The sequence below is a fragment of the Mustela erminea genome, chromosome 15 (assembly GCF_009829155.1).
Source record: "Mustela erminea isolate mMusErm1 chromosome 15, mMusErm1.Pri, whole genome shotgun sequence".
NCBI classification, from domain to species: Eukaryota; Metazoa; Chordata; class Mammalia; order Carnivora; family Mustelidae; genus Mustela; species Mustela erminea.
The window spans coordinates 81,785,948-81,808,657 of NC_045628.1; the positions used below are offsets into that span (position 1 = coordinate 81,785,948).

General features: G+C 41.4%; 1 protein-coding gene across 5 annotated transcripts in view; it reads left to right on the plus strand.

The window, feature by feature from the left end:
- The window catches only part of SACS (sacsin molecular chaperone), a 95,970-nt gene that overhangs the window by 18,822 nt on the left and 54,438 nt on the right, over positions 1–22,710 (plus strand). For all 5 annotated transcript variants that reach the window (XM_032314536.1, XM_032314541.1, XM_032314537.1 and 2 more), the window contains exon 2: positions 3,071–3,593. In XM_032314536.1, the coding sequence (XP_032170427.1) occupies positions 3,559–3,593 (35 nt within the window). In that variant the 5' untranslated portion in view covers positions 3,071–3,558. The remainder of the gene's footprint in view (positions 1–3,070; positions 3,594–22,710) is intronic.

Consider the following 22,710-nt stretch of genomic DNA (forward strand, 5'->3'; position numbering starts at 1 on the left):
TTATAGAAGTGATATTAAAACTGAAGATTGTATTACTAGAGAGAATTAAGGAGCTGTTAGAGAAGGTCACGGTTATCCTTAGGACTCAGCATGGGATCATCAAGAATATGTCATGTCGGGGCGCCTGGGTGGCTCAGTGGGTTAAGCCACTGCCTTCGGCTCAGGTCATGATCTCAGGGTCCTGGGATCAAGCCCCACATCGGGCTCTCTGCTCAGCAGGGAGCCTGCTTCCTCCTCTTTCTCTGCCTCCCTCTCTGCCTGCTTGTCATCTCTCTCTGTCAAATAAATAAATAAAATCTTTGAAAGAAAAAGGAATATGTCATGTCATATTAATACACTTTCCCCTTTGACAAAATTTTTAGAATAGCAGCTCCAAGGCATCAGGAGAAAGACTATATCTTGGCCTTGGTAATATATTGGGCAAAGTCATTGTATCCTGTTAACACTGAGAGACATATATATCTTTGATGATAGCACTTTCATTAGGGCTCAGAGTTATGTAGGAAAAACTATTCAAAGATTGTTTTTGTGATGAATGTATCATTGTCCATCTCTAGGAAGGTCATAAGAGTTTGTCACAGGCTTCTGCGTTGTACAGCAATTTTATCAAACATACCAGGTGATGTAAAGCTAATTAATGGTATAGATTTCAGAGTCCGATTTTTAAAAGATATTGACAAACTGGAATTAGAGATGGAAACTCATTGAGTGAAGTTAATAAGCATGAACATTCAGTGTTCCCCTGAAATCAATGCTTCTGTTTCTCTCTAATGCTCCCACAGAAGCAGAATATCGTGAGCAGAGGAACTGTGCAGGCTGAAGGCAAAGCCTGGAGGGTCTCCATTCAAGTGTAACTAATTCCAGATTTTCCTTGGAATTTCACCTTTTATCATAAATGTTTATGTAAAACTTGTGTCTGTTGTATGATACATTTATGTTTTATGGTTATACTTAAAACAACATTTTAATTGACAAAATATTTTTTATTTAAAAGACATTGGATTAATTCCTACTATCAGAATTGTTATTTATTTATAAATATATATATAAATAAACATAAACATTTATTTATTTATAAATATATATAAAATAAATATAAACTTATTTATTTATTTATTTATTTATTTGACACACACACACACACACACACACACACACAGCACAATCAGGGGGAGGGGCAGAAGGAGAGGGAGAAGCAGACACCCTACTGAGCAGGGAGCCTGATGCAGGGCTGGATCCCAGGATCCTGGGATCATGACCAAGCTTAAAGGCAGATGCTTAACTGACTGAGCCACCCAGGCACCCCCTACATTCAGAACTGCTTATGAGTTAGATCACAGAATGAATTATAGAATTTTAAAGGTGTTGCTTGTCTGGAATCAGAATTTTTCAAGTGTTAATAACTTATAACACTTATTTCAACCCCTTGTTTTATAAATAAAGAAATTGATTCTAATCTTCTATTATACACATAACTTCTCTTAATCTGAACATTTCAAATTGAAGAGTCTAATTTTTGAAATCCATTGTCATATATAAGGCTTTCATCTTCATGCTATATAATTTCTTAATTTTAATTTTTTAATTATAAATTTAAATCCAGAATTTAATTCTTGATACATGACAATCAAATTTCATTATATATGATTTTATATGAAAGAATAATTAAGATTTTGGATTGGTTTGTTTCAATTAATCTCATTGCTGATGTCTGGTAATATTTTTATTTTAGCAGGTTACTGGGGAAGTGTTTTCAGGGAATAGTTTACAGTGAGTTTTGAGTTATTTTTCTGGGTTTTCATGAAGTCAAGAATCTCTAGTGTTGTAAGTCTAGCTTAGATTACCATCTCTAAATTATGTTTGTCAGCAGGGAAATATTGTGGGCTAACACAAGGAGAATAGGAATTCAGGAGCTGGTTTTGCATTTTCCAGTTTTTCAGTTCCTAGTTGAGTGACTTGAACATAGTTCTTCACCTTCCTGTATCCAAGTGTTAAGTTTCTTTAACATAGTAGCAATTCTGCCTCTCTTGTTCTGTCCACTTTAAAGAACCATTTAAGTGTGGTGCTGAGAATACCTTGAAAATTATCAAGTATGTATAAACATGAGAGTTGTATGAATGGGTAGAAAATTCAATCTTATGTGTCCCTCTGGGTTATCACTGTTGGCAAAGGTTATCCTTTATCTTCCTAGTTTTTTTCTTAAAATGTTAGACTGTTGGTAGTCACCAGTGATTACTGGGAATATTACTTAAAAAAAGAAGAAGAAGATGATGATGACTTTCACAATCAGAGAAAGACAATTATCATATGATCTCCCTGATATGAGGAAGTTGAGAGGCAACTTGGGGGGTTTAGGGGGTAGGAAAAGAATAAATGAAACAAGATGGGATCGGGAGGGAGACAAACCATAAGAGACTCTTAATCTCACAAAAAAACTGAGGGTTGGGGGGGTGGGGGGAGTGGGGTAGGGAGAGGGTGGAGGGGGTTATGGACATTGGGGAAGGTGTGTGCTATGGTGAGTACTGTGAAGTGTGTAAGCCTGGTGATTCACAGACTGTACCCCTAGGACTAATAATACATTATATGTTAATGAAGAAAAGAAAAAAGAAAAAGACTTTCAGATAGACACATTTTCTTTTCTTTCTCTGGTATAGATATTTTGCTTTCTAACATGCGTTATATCATATGTAAAGTTGTACCTTTGGATTTAAAGGTATTGTTTCTGAAAAAAGGCACATTGTGTGAAGTACGTATTTCACTTGAAAGAAGCCAGGGAAATAGAGAAATGAGAAGAAATGCATGGGGAGTGAGAACATGAAACTAAATTAAGTGGACATGTTTTTTGTTTATAGTGTCCGCCATGTGTAGTTACACATGCTTGTGGGTTGTGAGGTGAAGGATAGATGCCATGTCATTTGGCAGGGCCATAGTGCAACCAGCAGTTTATAATTAGAAAGTCGCTGGATGTAAGAGCCATGGCTGCCTTCCACAAGGAATTACATTTTCAGTGCATTTACTCTGAGTACTTCTCCCGACTCCTTCCCTGAAACTTCCTTGATTTTTCTTTCAGGATCCAAAAGTGATGTGGCAATGCACGTATCGCCAGACCAAGAAGAAAGGCTCTTGCCAGTGAATGTTTTACATCCGCTGAGATGAGGGTGAGAAACACGGAGCCCAAGAGCTTCTACAACATTTCTCCTCACCACCTTCAAAAAGAAGTACAGGAGATTCTCAGATGAAAATAGCTTTTTTTCTGCTGTGGAGGAAAACCCCAAACCATTACCTTCTCAATACTATTTTACCTTAAAAACTTCTGTGGGTGTCCAGATCGGAAGGCATCACCCAGGGAGGCAACCACTTTTAGACTGGAGAGTCTTACCTGAAGGAACACAACAAAACATAGCAATGCTTCCGGGCATCAGATGATGAATGGACACTGAGGGAAATACAGGCTTCTCGCCCGCCAGGCAGAGCTGAGTGTGGAGTACACGTTTAAAGGAAACACAAACGAAAGACTTTGAAGACAGAAAAATAGTTTCATGACTTTCACAGACACATATGCCAGAAGTGATGATGGAGACCAAGGATAATAGGTAAATGGGTTAATGTTTTAAATTACAACGATTTGCATTGATTTTTTTTTTTAAGGCTTATTGGGTTTTCCCAAATGAAACATAGATAAACAAAAATAGATGAAAACTTTCTAGAGCTAAAAGTGAGTCAACTGTAAATACTTCAGCTGTAACCTGGAATTATGTCTGTAACAATTCAAGCCAAGGGTTGAAAATCATTCCTTATCTTTGTCCAGATGGTTTTTGGATTTTTTGTGTTCTGGTGTGGGTGTTGTAATGGGCAGTTGATTAGATGTACCTCATTTTCTCTTTCCTCAAGTGTATATGTAGTGCCTCTTACTGGCCATGTGATTATTTGGAAAATATTAAATTAAAAACTGTGAAATACCTAAAATTGTATCAAATAATTTGGGAAAGAAGAGAGAGAGAGAGAGAGAGAGAAGTCTGCATTTACTTTGTCAACTTTGGTAAAAACAAAGTTCACTCCTTTCCTCAAATTTAGTTGCTATTTTATAAGGACATATACATTCTTGAGGACTTACATAAAAATAGAACATTTATAATTACCCCTTAGATTTCTATGTGTTCCTTTTCTCTTAAGGATCTAACAAAACACTCTTCCATTGATTTGGAATGCTGCATTCAAACAGTACTCTTAATAAATAAAATTTTAGTACCATTAAAGGCCAGATAAGACTTCTCATCTTGTAACCTAATGATATCAACAGATGAAAAGACTTTTCAAATTTGGCTTTGAAATTGAGAGAGAAAAAGAAAAGTATTTGTTTTTATCTTCCAAAAATTTCCAAAATAAAAATTTTAAAATGTTTTATTTATTAGCTAGTGGATATAAGTGTAACTTTTTCAGTGGAAATTGCTTCCTAGCAAATGAGAATTACTTTAGTGATTGCTTCTTATTTAAATATGTGAATGCATGCAAATGTTGAGACTACTTAGAGGATTTGGTCTTTATTGGCCAATTAGAATAGTTGACCAATTTCTGTATTTTCTAGTATAATAAGAAGGCATGTAAGGTATCTAAGATAACATTATTGATGATAAATTGTTTAAATCTGTGAAAAACATCCTTAAGTAGCACCATACTTGCCATCTCACACTGTTTCTGAAGATTTTTGTTTTTTACCTGTTAAAAGTGCTTTAATATAATGCCTTCTCAGTTGTAAAAGTAAAACTACTAAGGAGTTTTAGTTTTTCAAACTAAAAGGTGAATTCATTTTCATACAATTTGGCAGTTGACTGATTTGTTAGACATACTACCATTTATAAGTTTATTTTAAAGAGCAGTGTTTATGTAGTTGACCACTCGTGTCAGTAAATATAACTCTTCAGCAATCAGGATCGATGTTAAGCATCCAACAGAAGTTGAAAAAACCAACGGATTCCATTGCCTTTGCAATCACCAGCTGATATATTCTATTTATAGCTTAAAAAAAGTATATTAACTTTGGGTGTATCTTTGTAGATTATGTAGGCTTTGGTAGTGTAGAATTTTCTCAGAACTGATGTGTTTATTTTACTTAAAGCTTATTTACTCATTTACTTAAAACCAGAATGTCAGTGACTGGATCTACCAAGTGTGTGACTACACAGAGTGGAGTACATGGGCTGAGGGTCAAAATATCCATCTTAACACCATTTTTGTAAGTGTACACTTTTAGTAAGGCTTTTAAAACCTATCTTATTAGGACCACAAATCTATAAAATTTGATTGCCTTTTTGTTCCTGGGGAAAGATGATAATTTTTAAAGCTGAAAAAGATCCAGTCTGGGCTTCTTGAGCTTTGGGGCATTGTATCCCGAGTTCCTGGTGGGGCATGCGTGTGGTGGGGGCTCACGCAGTCACGGCATCAGCAACTCAGGTCCTTCCTAGGGTACTGACTTTGTGTAAATGTTTTGCCAAAGGAAGTTAGATTGTCTAATAAGCAATATCAAGTACTATGCTCAAATAAAGGGAAATGTATTATTGGATATACCATCTGGATATTTAAACTAAGAGTTGAGACTTCATCTCACCCGTTGAAGGCTGCTGAGGGATTGGTTCTCTCTCCTCGGCCATCAGGAAGAGTCTGGAGTTTCATATGTGCCAGTATAGAAGCAGAATCCAGGATATGGGAAGGTTTGGGGAAATTGTCCTGTACGATGCCTAGGAAACAGTTCTAGTTACAGTGTGCTAAGAAGTTTCGCAGATCTGGTATTGATTCAGGCTGGTGGTGATACCTGAGATAATTTCTTACGGGTTCTGTTTGACAGATAAGAAAACTGAAAGTATGTGACTCGTCCAAACTCATAGGTTTAGTTAAAGAAAAAATTTTTCTGGCACTTGTTAAAATGGTAAGGAAGACTTCCTTCGGTACCGTTGCAAGAGGTATCAAGACCATTGCAACAGGGGAGAGAGATTGGGCTCAAATCTGAATACAGCAAAGGCAACTGGAGGTTTATAACCAATGAGCAGAGTGAGGGGAAAATTAATAAGAGGAGATATCCAGTGTAAGGGCATTCTGGCTAACCCAACTTGACAGAATTCTTGCCGAAGGCAGGCCAGGGTGATCAGGTATCAGGGTATTTGGTTAAATGTTGAGGGTAATCAGATATTAAGCGTACAAAGATTTTTTACTAAACCAATTTAGCAGTTTTCTTGTTAAGAGACAGAGCCCAAGGGCAAGGTCTCACGGAAAAGAGGGCTCAGAGGTGCCTTCTAAAGTTTAGTCATGGAGAGAGTCCAGGTTCAAGCTGGTTCAAGCCTAGTGTGACAGGACCTGCCTCTCCCATCTTCCTCCAGGGTCTACCCAATATGTCTGGCTCGACATCTAACCTGGGGATTACAGGGGAGCATTTTAGTTAGGATCCTCCAAATAAACCGCTGCTCTTAAAATCATGCACTCAGCTAAGATGTATTGAGAATTTATTATGTGCCAGGTACTGGGAATACATCAGGGAATGAAACTGATATAGATACCAACTTTTGTGAATCTTATATTCTAGCAGGGAAAAACAGAAAACAAATTGTAAATGTAATACATAACTTAATTATATGGTATCTTACATGATGGAACCAAAGGAATGGTAGGCCAAGAAAAGGAGGTGGGAGTCTGACGGGGTTGTACGGAACGTGTGTCACAATTTTAAATAGGAAGGTCAGGACAGACTCCACAGAGAAGATGAAATCTAGCAAACACTTGAAGGAGGGGAAGGAATAGTCATAGTCATATAGGGGAAGAATGTTCCAGACAGGGGAACCCATGCAAAACTCCTAGGTGGGGAGTTGCCTGGCGTGTTCCAAGAATAAGGAGGTGATGGGCATGCTGGAGTGAAGTGAATAAAGACAAAGTTGATGGTGATGAGTGTCAACAACCTCATTACGATGGGTGTTGTGCCTTTTTCCCAAAAACAATCAATTCCCTAATTCTCCAGCTGACACTAGCTGCCAAGAATTAGCACAGACCCTAGAAGTTAAGGGCTCAGTCCTGCAAGACTGCCCCACTTGAGGGGCCAGACACAGAGGGGATCTCCAGGCAACCCAACTACAAATTCAGGGATTCCCATGATCCCTTTCCTCAGGTTCAATAATTCACTCAAACAACTCAGAACTCAGTGCTTTACTCATGATTACAGTTTATTGTAAAGGATATGATTCAGTAACAGACATTTGGAAGAGATGCATGGGGCGAGACTTGGGCCAGTGGGTGTGCAGAATTTCCATGCCCTCTTATCGCTTTGATGTGTTCACCAATGGGGTGTTGTTTCAGAGTTTTTATTGAAGTTTGATTCTGTAGGCACACTCGACTAAATCATCAGTGATTGAACTCAATATCCAGCTCCTCTCCCTTCCCTGGAGTCAGGGGGTACAGCTGAAAGTTCCAAACCTCTAATTGCATGATTGGTTCCTCCACCTCTAACCACTGATCTTGAAGCCAGTTGGGAGCCCTGCCCTGAGTAGTTTCATCAGTATACAAAAGATGCTACTGTCCTCAGGAAATTTAAAAGCTCTGTACCAGGCCTAGAAGATAAAGACCAAATATGTATTTTCTATGACAGCCCACTGGGAATAAGAAAGATTCAGATGGGAAAGCGAAGTCCTGTCTTCAGGAGAGCAGGCAAATAAGCTGAGTCCAAGTGTATGAAACGAAGCCCAGACAGGGAAGATCAAGTAGGCAGTAGAGGGCCAGGAAAACAAGCCAGAACTTGTACTTCTCATGAGGGGCAGGAGTGGATTCAGGCTTCAAGCCATGGGTCTAATGGCAGTGACCCAGACCCAGAGCCAGGGCGATTGGTGTCCAAAGAAAGAACAAGTGGATTAACAATGATTCCGCACCTCCTCAGTTTCAGTAGTTCATGAGTATAAATAAGGTTAGTTAATATTTACATCTGTATCTCCACGGCTCTAAGCCTTCACCTGCTGGACAAGACCTTAACCCCCAAGCCCCACTAGGCTGCTGAAATTCTTCCCCAGCTATTTCTGGGACTTCTCAGGTGGTGACATCTTAGATGGGCTCAGGGATGAATTTGTTCATGTTCTTTCCTCTTGAGCCTCTCAGTCAAGGGGACTTGTCAAGTCCTGTGCAGCTGGGCTTTCTGTAAGACATTATTCCCTGCACCCAGTGGACACCTTGAACCCCAAACAACTCTGAAACTTGGGGAGAGGACAGTAAGGGGAGATGAATGGCTTTGCCCGAATCCTATGCGGAGTTTGTTTTTAGGGGGGAAGCAGTACTTCACGGACTTAGTCTTATTCCTTGTTTCATAAACATTGTGCCTGAGATTCTGTCCTCCTAGGCTTAAAACCAGTCCCTTATATATGGGCAGAGCGGGAGGATGAGTCCTGTCCTGCCTCTTCTGCACCGTCTCTCTCTGTCCTCACTTCTCCTTAGATACCTCTGCATCCAAACAAAACAAGCTCAGAACAAATATCTTTCCACCTCCTTCCAGGGAAAACAAATTGTGTAATGGAAAGAGTAGCAACGTTTGATCCAGATATATTTGGTTTGAATCTCAGCTTCACTATTTACTAGTTATGCGGCCTTGAATAGGTTACATCTTCTTAATATGGGGATCATAATGCCTACAGTAATGTTGGGTTAGAGATCATGAATGTAAAACACTTCACCTAGTAGTTGACCCAGAATGCCTAAGAAAAGGTAACACTTGTTATGATGACTTCTGTTAAGCAGTAAAAATTCAACTGAGTAATTTAAAAATTCAAATTGGCTTTGTTGAATGATTCATGAGTTAGGCAGCATCCCTTCCAGCAAATAGAAAGGAGGTCCATTAGGCTGTATGAAAGGAAGGGTTATTAAAGGCAGAGAGGGAGTGGAAAAAAAGGAAATTATTAGCTAAGAATGTATTGTCTGAGGCAAGGTCACTCTCCTAAGGGGAACGGAAAGGGTCTATCAGTACATTTCCTAGTTCTGACCAGGAAATTCCATGTTGACTGGTTAAAGGTTACATTCTGGGGGAGAGTGAAACTGTAGTTGGGTTAGGTATTACGTCTTGGTTTGTGATGTGATGCCCTTAACATAAGTGACTCCATTTGGGGCTTGATGTTTTCTTTTCAACAGTCTCTTATCCAAAAACTAGCGCTAAGTCTAGCCATCTGTAATGGCTTCCACCACCACTCAGGTGTTATAAGGATGGTGCTGCCTACCACCATCCCAGCTAACGAGCAGCTGTAAACCAGACTGTCTTACTCCTCTTGGTTGGTTATGGGGATTTTGCTTCCTACCACTATCATCCCCTGAATGTGTCCACGTGTGCCAGCATCTGGCCATCCAATAGGAAGCACAAGGTACATAGGGGACGATGGGGAGAATCCTGGTGAACACCACATAGTATCTTTAGGGAAAGAAGCATCAAAAGGCAGCAGGGTGATTTGGGACAGTTGGTGGTCCTCACCAAGTGGTAATGAAAAGGCCAACTTGGTTTCCCACCTTGGGCTCTGCAGCAATGTCCATTTTCCTGGTTCCTGAGGGAGGGAAATCTCAGTCTGCATGTGTGATTCTAAGCCCTTCAGTGGAGTATTCACAGCCTAGGGTCTGGTCTGCAGCAGGTGACTCACCATTGCTGTAAGCTTCATAGCAGTCAGAAATCCGTCTTCAGTGACCAAGGGAAGGGATTTGGTGAGGGATGGAGGATGAATGCTTTGGGTTATTTGCCGGCCAATCAGGCATGCTGCTGCTTTTCAGAGAAGCAAATCTGATTCACTTTCTCTTTCATGCTCTGAACTGGCAGCCGTGCTGTGGTGAGTGGTCTATAGACAGGGTCGCCACAGCTACTTAGGATAAGCCAAGGGCTTACATGCAAAGGTGAAAAGGGATAAGAAATTGCTGAGGAACCTCGCAGCTAAGGCACTGTTACCTCCCAAGGCCTGAGGGACTAGGGTAGAAATAATTGCCGAATCTTGAAGGACAAATGATCATACCTTGGAGCAACATCTCTTGGAAAGGGTAGTGACCTTTGGTTGAAAGACACGGTCAGACCGTGGTGAGGCTGTGTGATGGGTGTTGGGGGAACAAATTCTTTGACATCACTCTCACCCCTCACTTCCACCCTCTGCTGGGTCTCCTGTTGCTCAACCCAGCCTGCAGTAAAAGTGCCCTGAGGCCCCACTGATGCGGCCTGGGGTGAGCCAGGTGGAGCGAGGACGTAAGCGGCGCAGCGATACTTAGCGTACGTGGAGGGAAGCCTGGGCTTTCCTCTTCTTCAGCCATGGCTGGCAGACATCCTATGCCTGGCCTTGGTGCCGCTCCTCCTCCTTCAAAAATATGTGATCACGAAAACTTCTAGGCCTGCATAGAAGTAGAAGAAACCATTACAATGAATACCCATAAAATTAAATACTTATTGAAAGTCTGATGAATTTGTTCATACCCCTCTTTCTCTTCACTTCAGCATGTTGAAGCAAATCCTACACTATTTTGTGGTGGTCTTGGTGGCCCTGGGGGGGGTTGCTGTGCGGTGGCATTTTTCCAACTGCTGGGGTCACCCTGAAGGAGGCCTGAAGGCTTCTCCACTCCCAACGGGTGTGTGTTGAAGGAGGGAGCTCTGTGGGTGGGGCCAGAGGAAGTTCACTGCCATCACCCAAAGCTATCGAAAGGGAGAAGGGGGAGCGATAACACAGTAGAAATACATTCATTATTTAACATTTATAGGTATTGGAATCATTACCCCTTAAACACTCATTGGGAAGGTCCTCTTCACTGAAAAACCAGCTGATAGGTTTTTCTTGAGGAGAATGTAAAGTTACTTTATTACCCAGTATGAAACATTAGGGTTTTAGATGATCTCATTTACTGACTCTCCCAAGAGGGAAAATAATAATTCCATATAGAAATGATAACTTGAGTCAAATTGACATAAGATATATATATATATATATATATATATATACAGACACACACACACACACATATACACACACATATGTGTATATATATGTACATATATATATTTAAATTAAGCAGTAGGAAAAATGCCTTATATATGAATCCTTAATATAAATTATTCTAATTTCTAATTTGTTATGATTGAAAGCCACAACCATAAGAAAGACAGTACAGAAACAAAACATGAATTCTTTTCAGAGCAGAACACAATTTGAAGCCTACAGCAGCTCCTAGACCAAGTAAATAGGTTCTATCTAAAATCCCTCATAGAGGGGCTCCTGGGTGGCTCAGTGGGTTGAGCCTCTGCCTTCGGCTCAGGTCATGATCCCAGGGTCCTGGGATTGAGCCCCTCGTCTGGCTCTCTGCTCAGTGGGGAGCCTGCTTACCCCCTGTCTCTCTCTGCCTGCCGCTTTGCCTACTTGTGATCTCTGTCAAATGAATAAATAAAATCTTAAAAAAAAAAAATCCCTCATAGAATGAATAGAGAAAAAAATCCCCTGGAAAATCTTTGAAAATGTAAAAAACAGGAAAGCTGTAAAAAAATGCTTGTGTATTATTGTAACCCCTGGCATAGGTGGGTACAGCCAAACAGTTGGACATTTTGACATAAATTCACTTGCTCCCTCCTCCCCAAAAGGAAAAACAAAAAACAACAGAAGAAAGGAATGCCCCCTGCTCACGTTACAAGAAAAGGCTGGCTAAATGCAGAGTCCAAGGAACAGATTTCAGACACTGTAATTTATTCTTTCTTTTAATCTGCAAGGAGAAGAAAGAAAGAAAATATGTTCTTTCAAGAGAATGCACTACAGAGCCTCTGTACAGGTTTACTGTCCTTTTTCCTTTTTTTAATTAGGGAAGGCTTAGCTCAAAACTTCAGCTGAGTTACAGGGAGAGGACAGGTTTCCAAGGAGAACATGTGCTTTGAATACATCCTATTAAGTGCAGAGGCAACTGATTGTTTCTCTCTGCCCACTGACCAGTCACTGAAAAAGGCAAACATGTCTACCTTTTGTTGCTGAATGGTACCTTATCCTCATATTCTTTGGACCCATAAGCAGTGTCACGGTAAGCGCTTATTAAAAACCCTTTCTTTCCTATTTTGGAACAGGTAATCATCAGTTTGCATTTTGGAAGTAAGTGCCATGGGTGTTACCAATTTACTTAAACTTACTTAGTGAAGACTGCTCTCAAGGTTAAGTTAAGGACCTTGAGCCCATGCCTTTCATTGGGAAACTGGATTCTCCATGAATTAAGTTGACTTCTGAACCTCCTGTGTCCAGGCAGCTGACCTATGAAGCCACGCTTAGCTGTTGGTGGTTTGTTTCCACCTTGAGGTCTTTAAAATGGAATAATGAACATTTTTTAAGTTAATATCTTTCTCACGGGTAGTCACAGATTACAAAATGTTAGTTTTAGGGGTACCCGGGTGGCTCAGTGGGTAAAGCCTCTGTTTTCAGCTCAGGTCATGATCCCAGGGTCCTGAGATTGAGCCCCACATCAGGCTCTCTGCTCAGCAGGGACCTTCTTTCTCTCTCTGCCTGCCTCTCTGCCTACTTGTGATCTCTGTCAAATAAATAAATAAAATCTTAAAAAAAAAAAGATGTTAGTTTTAAAATTCATTATTCTCACAATTAAAAAGAATTTTTAAGGTTAAGGAATTTTAAATTTAAGGAACAAATTCAGTTGCAAGTACCTGATCGGGAAGAGCACACTTGAGCTGCCTGTCAAGGGTCTTCTGCTCCAGAGTCTCCCCAGCAGCTGCTTCACCAGATCTCAAACGAACATCCTACCCATATGAATGGTAGGTACTTGTACAGGCAAATGGTTTGAGATCACCCACATGGTAAGAGAAAAAAGAAATGCATAGAGGCTCCTGGCGGGCTCAGTCGGTAGAACATATGACTCTTGATCTTGGGGTCATAAGTTTGAGCCCCACAATGAATACAGAGATTACTTAAAAAAGTGTACAGGACAGCAGAGAAACCAGCTGACATGTAGGGGCCTTTCAGCAACTAAAGGCCTTAGAACGGTAAGTGCTAACAATATTGACCAAAGAATTTCTTTAGATTCTGCACAAGTGTCAATCACTTCTTCATCCTCTGATCTTCTGTAGGCAGAATCCCAACCTCCCTTTGGCCCTGTTGCCTTTTTTTTTTTTTAAACTCTTGCTTTTCCCAGACTTAGATGCTTAGGTGTTGTGAAGGAGTGCTCCTCTTCCCAAGGTGTGAAAAATTATTTTGGAGTTTCCGATGAAAGGCTAGACCAGCTCACGGCTTTATCTAATGCCGGTTTATTAATATCTGTCCATTAAGAGAATTATTACAGAAAAGAAAAAAGATAATAAAGACTCACTTCTAATTTTACTTTCCACACAGGATGCAAAGTGTTTGTAGGGAATGGTCATCAGAAGCCAAGGAGGTGAAGTCCACAGCATTCTCCTTTTCAGCAGTGAATATTGTGGGACATAGAATTACATATGAGAGATGATAAGCATATAAGGTTACATGTAAAGTAGTTTATAAATAAAGAAAATTCATGCCTTCTTCCATCACTCGTCAGTGAAGGTTAAGTACTGAAGGTGCTCCGGAAGGTGGAGGTCTGGTCTCATTGGCTCAGCTGGCGGAAGCCTTCTGCTCTTCCGGCTGGACACTGTTTCAGGGGGAGGGTCTCAGCGGCATCCTTTATCAGGTTCTTCCAATCTCCGAGGTGTTTTGTATCTCTCTCCTGAAATGTGAAGGAGTGTTTCCAACTTCCCATTCATTCATGCACTTAACAACTGAAACATAAGATTAGTGCTTCCTGCATGTAAGATCCGAGTCTGAGGATCTAGTTTTTCACCAGCTCTTCAGAGGAGGAGATCTTTTAATTACCCTGCTTCCCTATCTCAGTCCTTATGCACTCCATAAGCACTGACCAGATGTGTGCCAGGTCCCAGGGGGTGTGGAAGAGGGATATTGAGACCTGTTTTCTGTTCTTAAAAGGTCCCCGGTCTCCAGAGAGGGATGCAGCCATGTAAATAACTGGTTTATGTAATGTGGGAAGACCTGGGATAGATGGACATGCAGAGTATTCTGAGAGAATATGGAAGGGCACATAAGGTTTATTTGTCATGGACCTATTTCCATTTTTCCTTAAACAGTGTTGCGTAGGGAGGGAAGGTTTCACAACTGAAGAGGCATTTGAGCTGGGCCACCAAGGATAGGTAATGCATTTAACACATAAGGAGGAGGCAGATGCTGCAGGAGGAAACAGAATGTGCGAGAAATGTGCAAAAAAAAAAAAAAAGTGCAAAGACATGCTTCAGCACTCTGGGGGACAAGGCTGGGAAAATGAACCTGTCTTTGAAGCATTTGAACTTTATCATGTGGGTAACTTAAGTACTGAATATTGTAGTGATGGGCAGAGATTTAGTCATACTCCATTGGAGGATAAGATTGTTATTATCAGTATTTTATTATATTATATTATATTGCTATCTATATTATCTATATCTATATTATCTATGCTTTCCTTATTTCAAAATTTTGTGTTTCTTAAGGAATATTCATTTTTATTTTTTTTTAAAGATAATTTTTTTTTTAAAGATTTTATTTATTTATCAGAGAGAGAGAGCGAGCACAGGCAGACAGAGGCAGAGGGAGAAGCAGGCTCCCTGCTGAGCAAGGAGCCCGATGCGGGACTCCATCCCAGGATGCTGGGATCATGACCTGAGCTGAAGGCAGCTGCTTAACCAACTGAGCCACCCAGGTGTCCCAGGAATATTCATTTTTAGAAGCAGTGAGTAAATAGAGGGGAATGGAATAGAAAGGAAATCTTCCTTTTTAACTTATAACTATTTCATTTATCCAATGAGATCAAGAAAAAATTTGAAATGGTTTGAGAAATGAGCAAAATGTAGAATTGTAACAGATTAAGCTTCTATTTAATTGTAGTACTCATGTAAAGTCCAGTTGTTTTGTTTTTTAATGGATTCATTCTCAATTTTTCTTAAATGACTCCCCTGACCTATTTCTATCTAGTGTTTTCTTTGTGTGTCCCCTCCAGTGGAGGTTGCCTGCCAACTACTATAATTGTTCCCTAAGATAGCATGTGTGTGCAAGCATTTATAAACCCTTCTGTGTGAGGAAGACTGTGGCTTGCTTCTCTTTTACTAAAACAAAGATAAAAATACAGTGTTATTTTCCACAAAATTGCAGATATGTAATTTTGTGGACGTGGCTTACATGATTCATATTTCCAAGTTATTATGGCATTGGCTCTGCACAGAGATAAAATAATACTCACTCTTTGAACTTTTCGTTATTGTCATTTCAAGTCAGATATTTAGAGATGGGATGCATAAGAAGATGTTCTCTATTTTTCAAAGTCTTCAGTGAATTTAAGCAAGAAATATGCAAAACAAATTATGACAAAAATAATAAGATTTCTATTTATTTTTCACAAATAAACTCATATTTCCTAAGTACTTTATGGCTAGAGGATGTTAGTTTAATCAAGTTATGGTTTGCGATTCTATTTGAGACACCATTTCAAAGCTAAAGAAAAGGGACTGCATTTTAAAATAACTAACTCAATTGATGATCATTAACTAAATAGAAGCAATTAATTGTAAAATCTCCCCCTTTTTGCCTGGATTGCTACATCTCTGTTCTGTAACTCACACTTGTATATTCATCACATTACATTTAGAAGTGCTCTCCAGTGTGTGTGTGTGTGAGTGAGCTTGCATGTGCGTGCATCCCGCTAGCCTGTAAAATCACCACATGTTTGGAATACAAGACTGTGATCCGCCCTTAGGAGGGAGCCTAGGAGGTGCCTGGGTGGCTCTTGATTTCAGCTCAGATTGTGATCTCAGGGTCCTGGGATCCAGCCCGGTGTTGGGCTCTGTGCTCAGTGGGGAGTCTGCTTGAGATTCTCTCTCTCCCTCTCCTTTTGGCCCTCCCCCTTTCTCTCTCTCTTTGACACAGTAAATAAATAAGTCTTTTTTTTTTTTTTTTTAAAGAAGAGAACCTAGGACATGGTTCACTGTTGTCCCCAAACACCATCCTCGTTGTTACTTAAAATAAGCGACTGTCTTTGTGATACGATTTCAGAGGCAGTTGGGTGATGAAACTTCCCAAGTGAAATGTTTCCCCTTTTCTCAGTTCTGGAGAGCAGCATAGAACAGGGAAGTTGAACAGAGACCTGAGTTCTAATGTTGACACTTGCCATTTGCAAGGAAGCCTCAGACAGATTATTTACCTTCTCTGGGTCCTGAGTCCTGACTTCTAAGTGTGGATGATAATGTCTTCTTTGCAAGTTCATTAAGGAACTAAATGTGATGGTGGGTGTGAAGGACTTGACTTGTAGCTGGTGGGGAGTGCATAAAAATGAGAACTGTTCTAGTTGTTGGGATATATATATTTTGTGGGAGTGAGCCCCAAATTTGTTTGTCTCTAGAGCCACAGAGGTATTTATACATGAAAGCCATTCCCATATTTGGATACTATAAGAGGTCCCTGAGAGTCCTTTTTTTTTTTTTTTTTTTCCCTCCAGAATAAACATCTCTAGTTCCATCAGTAACAACCCCATATGGGGATGTGGGCAGAAATTAAAAACCCAGGTTTTGGGTTTGCTCAGAGTGGGGTTAGATCTTGACCCTGTGTGTGGTCTTGGGCAGTTTTGACCTTTCTGAATCTTTCAACATCCACAAGAATAAAATAGGAATAAGAATGTCTCATAAGGTTTTTGTGAAGATTAAATAAGAAGGGTTTGGTGCCTGGTAAGTACTTAAGTAATGGCAGGTTTTATTATTAGGTAGTATTTTGAGTTTCTCACCATCCCTATTGCTGCTTAAAATGAGCGACTGTCTTTGTGATATGCTTTCAGAGGGAGTCGGGTGACGAAACTTCCCAAAATATGAACCTAGTTCCCACACAGCAGCAGAAATGAAAATCCTCTGTTAAAATATAGATATACTTGGGAGAGAGGTATTAGCTGTGAAGAATAGCCTTCATTGCCTTCCTACGTGAAGAAGCAAGCAGTAATCAAAGGACCATGCCATAGCCACTGAGAGTGGTGTGCTGCTGACAACCACCTTTTCTGTCCTGTCCTTCCTAGGGAAGGTCTAAAGATGTGGAAAGACAAATTCTCTCGCTAAGAGAGACTTATGAAGGTGCACACAAAGGGAATGCCAGGGTCACTTTGGACTGAGACTGTTCACATGCCGAAGGATGCCAGGGAGCTAAAGTGTGTCCTAGACCAGCAGGAGAACCATCACCAGTGCTTAGATAGATCTGCCTGCAAGCTGAGCTCTGCAGCATGCTTGGGGATAAAGATAATGGGGGAAGAAAAGAAAAAAAAAAGTAGCTTCCTAAAATCAGCCAGGAGTGCTGTCTCTTTCCTGACTGGCTCGTGGAGCCATGGCGCTGGTCCAGGAAAGCCCTGTTAATGGAAGCTAGTATCTTGGCATTTGTAGCAAGTAATGACTTAGGTAGGTTTTCTTTATTTCAACACTTTTCCTTTTATACAAAAATTATGTGGATTATATTTGCATGTTGTTCCATTCTCAGGTTCCTTATAGGCAGTAGGATAGAGTGCCTGCATATAGAACATGCAAAGTTAATGTCTACTGAACTCACAGAGCTGGGAGAAGGGGTGAATGGGGTGGGGCACATCAGGAGGAGGTGAGCCTGAGATAAAGGGCTTCAAGGATTCCCAAGACACCCATTGCTTGATTCTCATTTTTTTTTTCCTGGCACTGATTTTGACCGATCAGATGCCCAAGCAAGAGAGAAGGGTGAAGGAAGAGACTAGGGGTGAGAAAAAAGGAGTATGGAGGCTGCCGTCCTGCAATTCCTGTCTGGCAGCCGTCCCTGTGAAGTGCTGTACCCCCAGGGCTGGGGCTGCGCTCCTTTATCACCGTACCAGTGCTCAGCGGATAGTGGGGCTACCCATCTTTTTATATGAATAAATGAGCACCTCCCAGGTCAGCGACTGACCCTTCTCACCTGAAAACAACCCGACAGTCCAGTTATACATGTGAGAACGTGTGCTCAGAACAGGGACAGTCCCCCCCAGCCAGCAGGTGTGAGAACCGTGGGGTCACACCCTCATTCACTACCACACAAGGGGCAGAGAATGGACGGAGAAGGGTAGAAGGCAAAGAACAACAACTCGGGAAAACAAAGGACAAGTAGAAGGAAAATGAACTGACTGGCAGGATATCATTAGCCAGGAGAAGCAGAAATAAGAGGGAGAAATGTATTATGGTATTTGTTGCTCCTACTATTTCCATTTCTATGTTCAATTTATTTGGTTTTATGATGGGATAGGTTTATATCATGAGTTTCCTACTATTATGTCTAGACCTGAAACTTCATTCAAACTTGCTATTTATGAGCAAGCAGCAAATTTATTTTAATATACTCACTGCTAAGCCAGCTGACTCTGCCTCCATGTTTTCTATAAAATATTCCAAGAGAGGATGTTTAATCAAAGGTCACCATAAATGGAAGAGCAATTCAGAATTCAGAGGAGTTCACATGTAGTTTTAGTATTCCTTGAAATGGCTCAAAATGTGTCACCTTTATAATATCCAGCGGGGTGAGTCATTTTTTCCCCCTTTTTAATGGATTAGTCAATGGATATATGTAAGCATGACTACCCTTAAGGCCCCTACTGTTTAATTTTGCTTTGGCAAAGCTGTGTTTTGGCAACCAGAACACTAAGTCTTATTAAAATTAACAATAGATTCAAAAGCATCATGTAAAGTCTGTACAAGCTTACTTTCTCATAATTTTTATGGCACTTTAGGGAATTCAGAGTACTCTCATTGGAAGTAGAAAACACAGGAATGCTAATTCAGAAACATGACATCATTTCCCAAAGCACGTTCAATGTAACTAAAAATAAAACTTAAGCAATTGTGTCTACATTAGCACAAAGAGAAGGAAAGTTTTGTCATTTGTCTGACTTATTGGTTATTAAATGTGGCCTGTTGGATAAATTCTGCCTGAGCTGCCACATTTCTGGTTGTAGACTTCCTTTGCCCTAAAAGAGGTTACTTGGCATAAGGCTTTGAAGGTGGAGCTCAGGGTCCTGGGGGTGCCCGGCTGTCAGCCTGCTCAGGAAGGAGATACAGATGGGATGAGTGACCAAGGAGGCGGAAACCAAGCCGTCGAGACTTGTGAAGCATCAGGTTTCCTGAAGAATTTTGACTTTAAAGGTGCAGTGGACATTGAGGGAGGAAGGAGACTAGATGTAAAGGCCACGTGACTGGGCTCAGTGGGTTAATTTGAAGAGCGTGCCAGTGTGGGTGGGAGGGGGGAAAGTAAATCGGGGTCAGTGAGAGATCAGGGTGAAAAGCAGGACCTGGATGTTCTGATAAGGAGTTTGCATTTTGTCTTATTTGTGTATGTATTTGGGACAAACTGTCAGTTGTGACCATTCCGGAAAATGACTTAGAATCTCTTAAGGAATAGTGAAATAAACCACCCGATTCACCAAAAGAGTCAAGGTAGCCACATTAAAAATGTTCCTGTGTAGAGGGAATCGACACATAGTGGTATGATGATATATTCACATCAACTACAATGTTACCGTTTTTCTTTTTAAGATGTAATTCACATACTGCTGTTCACCATTTTAAAGGATCCAATTCAGTGGTTTTTAAGGATGTTCACCAGTATGTGTCACTATTCCAGAACATTTTCGCAATTCCCCAAAGAAGCCTATTAGCAGTTACTCCTCACTGTTCCCTCTCCCCAGTCCCTGGCAACCAGCAGTCTACTTCTCTGTTTCTATGGATTTGCCTACTCTGAACATTTCATACAAATGGAAGCCCATCATGTGTGGTCTTGAGTGCTTGACTCATTTCACTTAGGATACTGTTTTCAAGGCTTGGTAAGTTTTCAGCACAAGATGGAGAGATGTGTACTGGGAAGGGTACTGTGGGGGCTGCAAACCAGTGGTGAGGGGTCACACTGTCTGAGGCTGTTGCAGTCTATGTTGTAGTATTGGGGAGCAAAAGAGCATGATTTAGTGATACCCCCACTGCGGAGTGTTAACATGCTTGGGACTTCCTACCTTAGGCAGGACATGGCACAGGGGCAAGAGAAAGACGTGCCTGCAGATGGGAAGGGCCTACAGGCCAACCAGGAGGATCTGGGGAGGGCACAGTAGTCCTGATGCAATTCTAGCAGTGTTTGCTGCAAAAACTGAAGTCTCTTGTGCAGATGTGCATCACTTATGAACATCTATCTCTCAGTAAGAGTTATCAGAATGTAGTTCTTTTTTAAGATGTTATTTATTTATTTGAGAAAATGAGCACGTGAGCATGAGTTGGGGGAGGGGCAAAGGAAGAGGGAGAGCAGACTCCCAGCTGAGTGGGGAGCACAGTGTGGGATATCTATCCCATAGGATAGATCCCATGATCCCAGGATCATGACCTGAGCCAAAGGCAGATGCTTAACTGACTGAGCCACCCCGGCACCCCCAGAATGTATTCTTAATCTTAAACCTCAGGCACAAATTTTCTGAATGTTTCAGCTGGGAGTTCTCATCAAGATTAAAGAAGCTTCATTAAGGAAATAAGAGGTGGCTGTGACCTTGCTCTCCCAATTTGCTGGTGGTTTCTTGCCTTGGGAAGGAAGCTAAAGTTGCAGGACCTGTCCTGCTAAATGACCTGTGGGTTGGAGTCAGCTGGCACCTGCAGACTGAGTGTGGGGGCCACAGGCTCCCTGGAGCACAGTGGAGAACTGGCCAGAGGACTGAAGCCAGGGCCCAATCAACAGGCAGAGTCAGAGCCACACCACGGCTGTGGCTGCAGTGAGCCTGGCAGTGCTGCAACCCTGGGATCAGAGGCTGGAAACCAAGACTGGAACAAGGTGGGGGGGGGGTTGGTATGGATGAACAGATACCCCAGGCATCAGCCTGGGGTCCAGGATGCCAGCAGAGTGAACATCCATCCAGTCAGGTATTCAGCAGTATTACTGAGTGCCTGTGGCACACCAGACCCCATCCCGTGCTGGGAAGAGAGCAGTGAATTCAACGGATAGTGACTTTGCTCTCCTGGAGTGGAAAACATGGTGGGCTGAGATAGACATTATAAAAATAAGTAACCGAATATGTATTAGATGATCATGTAGATAGTAGTGTAGTATGGGGATTAGGTAATTTAAGGGGGACTTTGGGAGTGTTGCTCTTTTGTAATGGGTGGTTGGGGAGTCCTCCTGAGAGAGATAATATTTGAGTGCAGACATAAAGGAGGTGAAGGGTAAGAAATGCCTTCTGGAAGAAGATCATGCCAAACGGGGAATAACAAGTGCAAAGACCCTGCGGCAGGGACTGTGGTTTGATGTTTAAGACTGTGGGATGCCATGTGTGGCTGTGGTGGAATGAGCCAGAAGGAAATGAGGCAGGGACCAGGGGACCAATGATTGAGGAGGACATGGGGGACACAGGGGGATTGACTACTAACACCTTATATGCTAAGGACCCTGACTTTTCCTCAGAGTGACATGGGAAGCCATGGGTACCGGCATTTACATCTCCAGCCCACCATTTTGTCTTGATTTGGGCCCTGTTTTCTGTAGCTGTGCTTCCCCAAGGCCCTTCCGTGCTCTTGCATGTTGGTGTGCAGACACTGGATCATCCCTTCATTTCACAGGTAGTCATGTACTGGACTCAGAATTGTCAAAATGGGATTTGTATGTGAGTAGCTGGCTCTAGAAAAGTCTAGAAGAGGGGAGAGGTGATGGGGGTGGTATGGCCAGAGCAGTTGTGGGGAGACAAGGGGAGGTAGAGGAGGAAGTGTGGGGTGCCATAAGAGGCATAAAGACAAAGCTGGTGGAATGCCAACAAGCCTGACTTAGGAAAAGTACTTAGAAAGGTCACTCTGACAGAATCCGGAGGGGGAATTATCAAACACACAAGGTCGGTAACTCAGGGCTAAGGAAGAGAAGAAGGCCAAAGGGAAGAAGGTTCTAGAGATAAGCATAGAGGCATGTGGCTTTCTGCTAGCTGTGGTAAAAGTGTTATTAATGACAGCATTTAACATCCTGTCCTGCCCAGACGTCGTGGGTGTGGGTGCTTCCTGCCACTCCCCTCCCCCGATTGCTGTGCATATCCCGCCGGAACTGCACCTGGCCTTTTAGGATGTGCAGGAGATGAGTGAGAATGTGGAAGTTTCCTCATTTAACTTGTGCACAAGTTGTGTTAAATAGTCATGGTGAGAGTGGGCATCCCTGTCTTCTTCTTGACTGTAGGGCAAAATTCTCAGTTTTTCTCCATTAAGGGTGATATTAGCTGTGGGTCTTTGGCTTTTATGATGTTGAGAGGTATGTTCCCTCTATTCCAACTTTGTTGAGGCTTATCATCAAGAATAGGTGCTGGAATTTGTCAGATTTTTTTTTTTGACTCTCTTAAGAGGATCATATGGTGTTGGTCCTTTTATTAATGTGGTTGAGACACTCCATTTAGAAATTTGTAGTGCGTAAAATACATAGGATTCTGATGAGTACTTCCTTAAATATAGTTTAAGCAGAGTATGGTAATAAGGTGAGTGAGTTAAGGAGAATGAACTAGAATAGCAAATTCTGTTTTCTGTTTTTTTTATAGAGAAGAAATCCCTACAGTTTGCCTGTGCGTAAGGGTTGTTTTCTCAATCACCAACGTCATTGTAAAGCTTCCTTCAGTATGCTTTCTCACTTTGCATGTTTGGTTCCATTCTCAGATGGCATCAAAATGAACAGCCCCCTG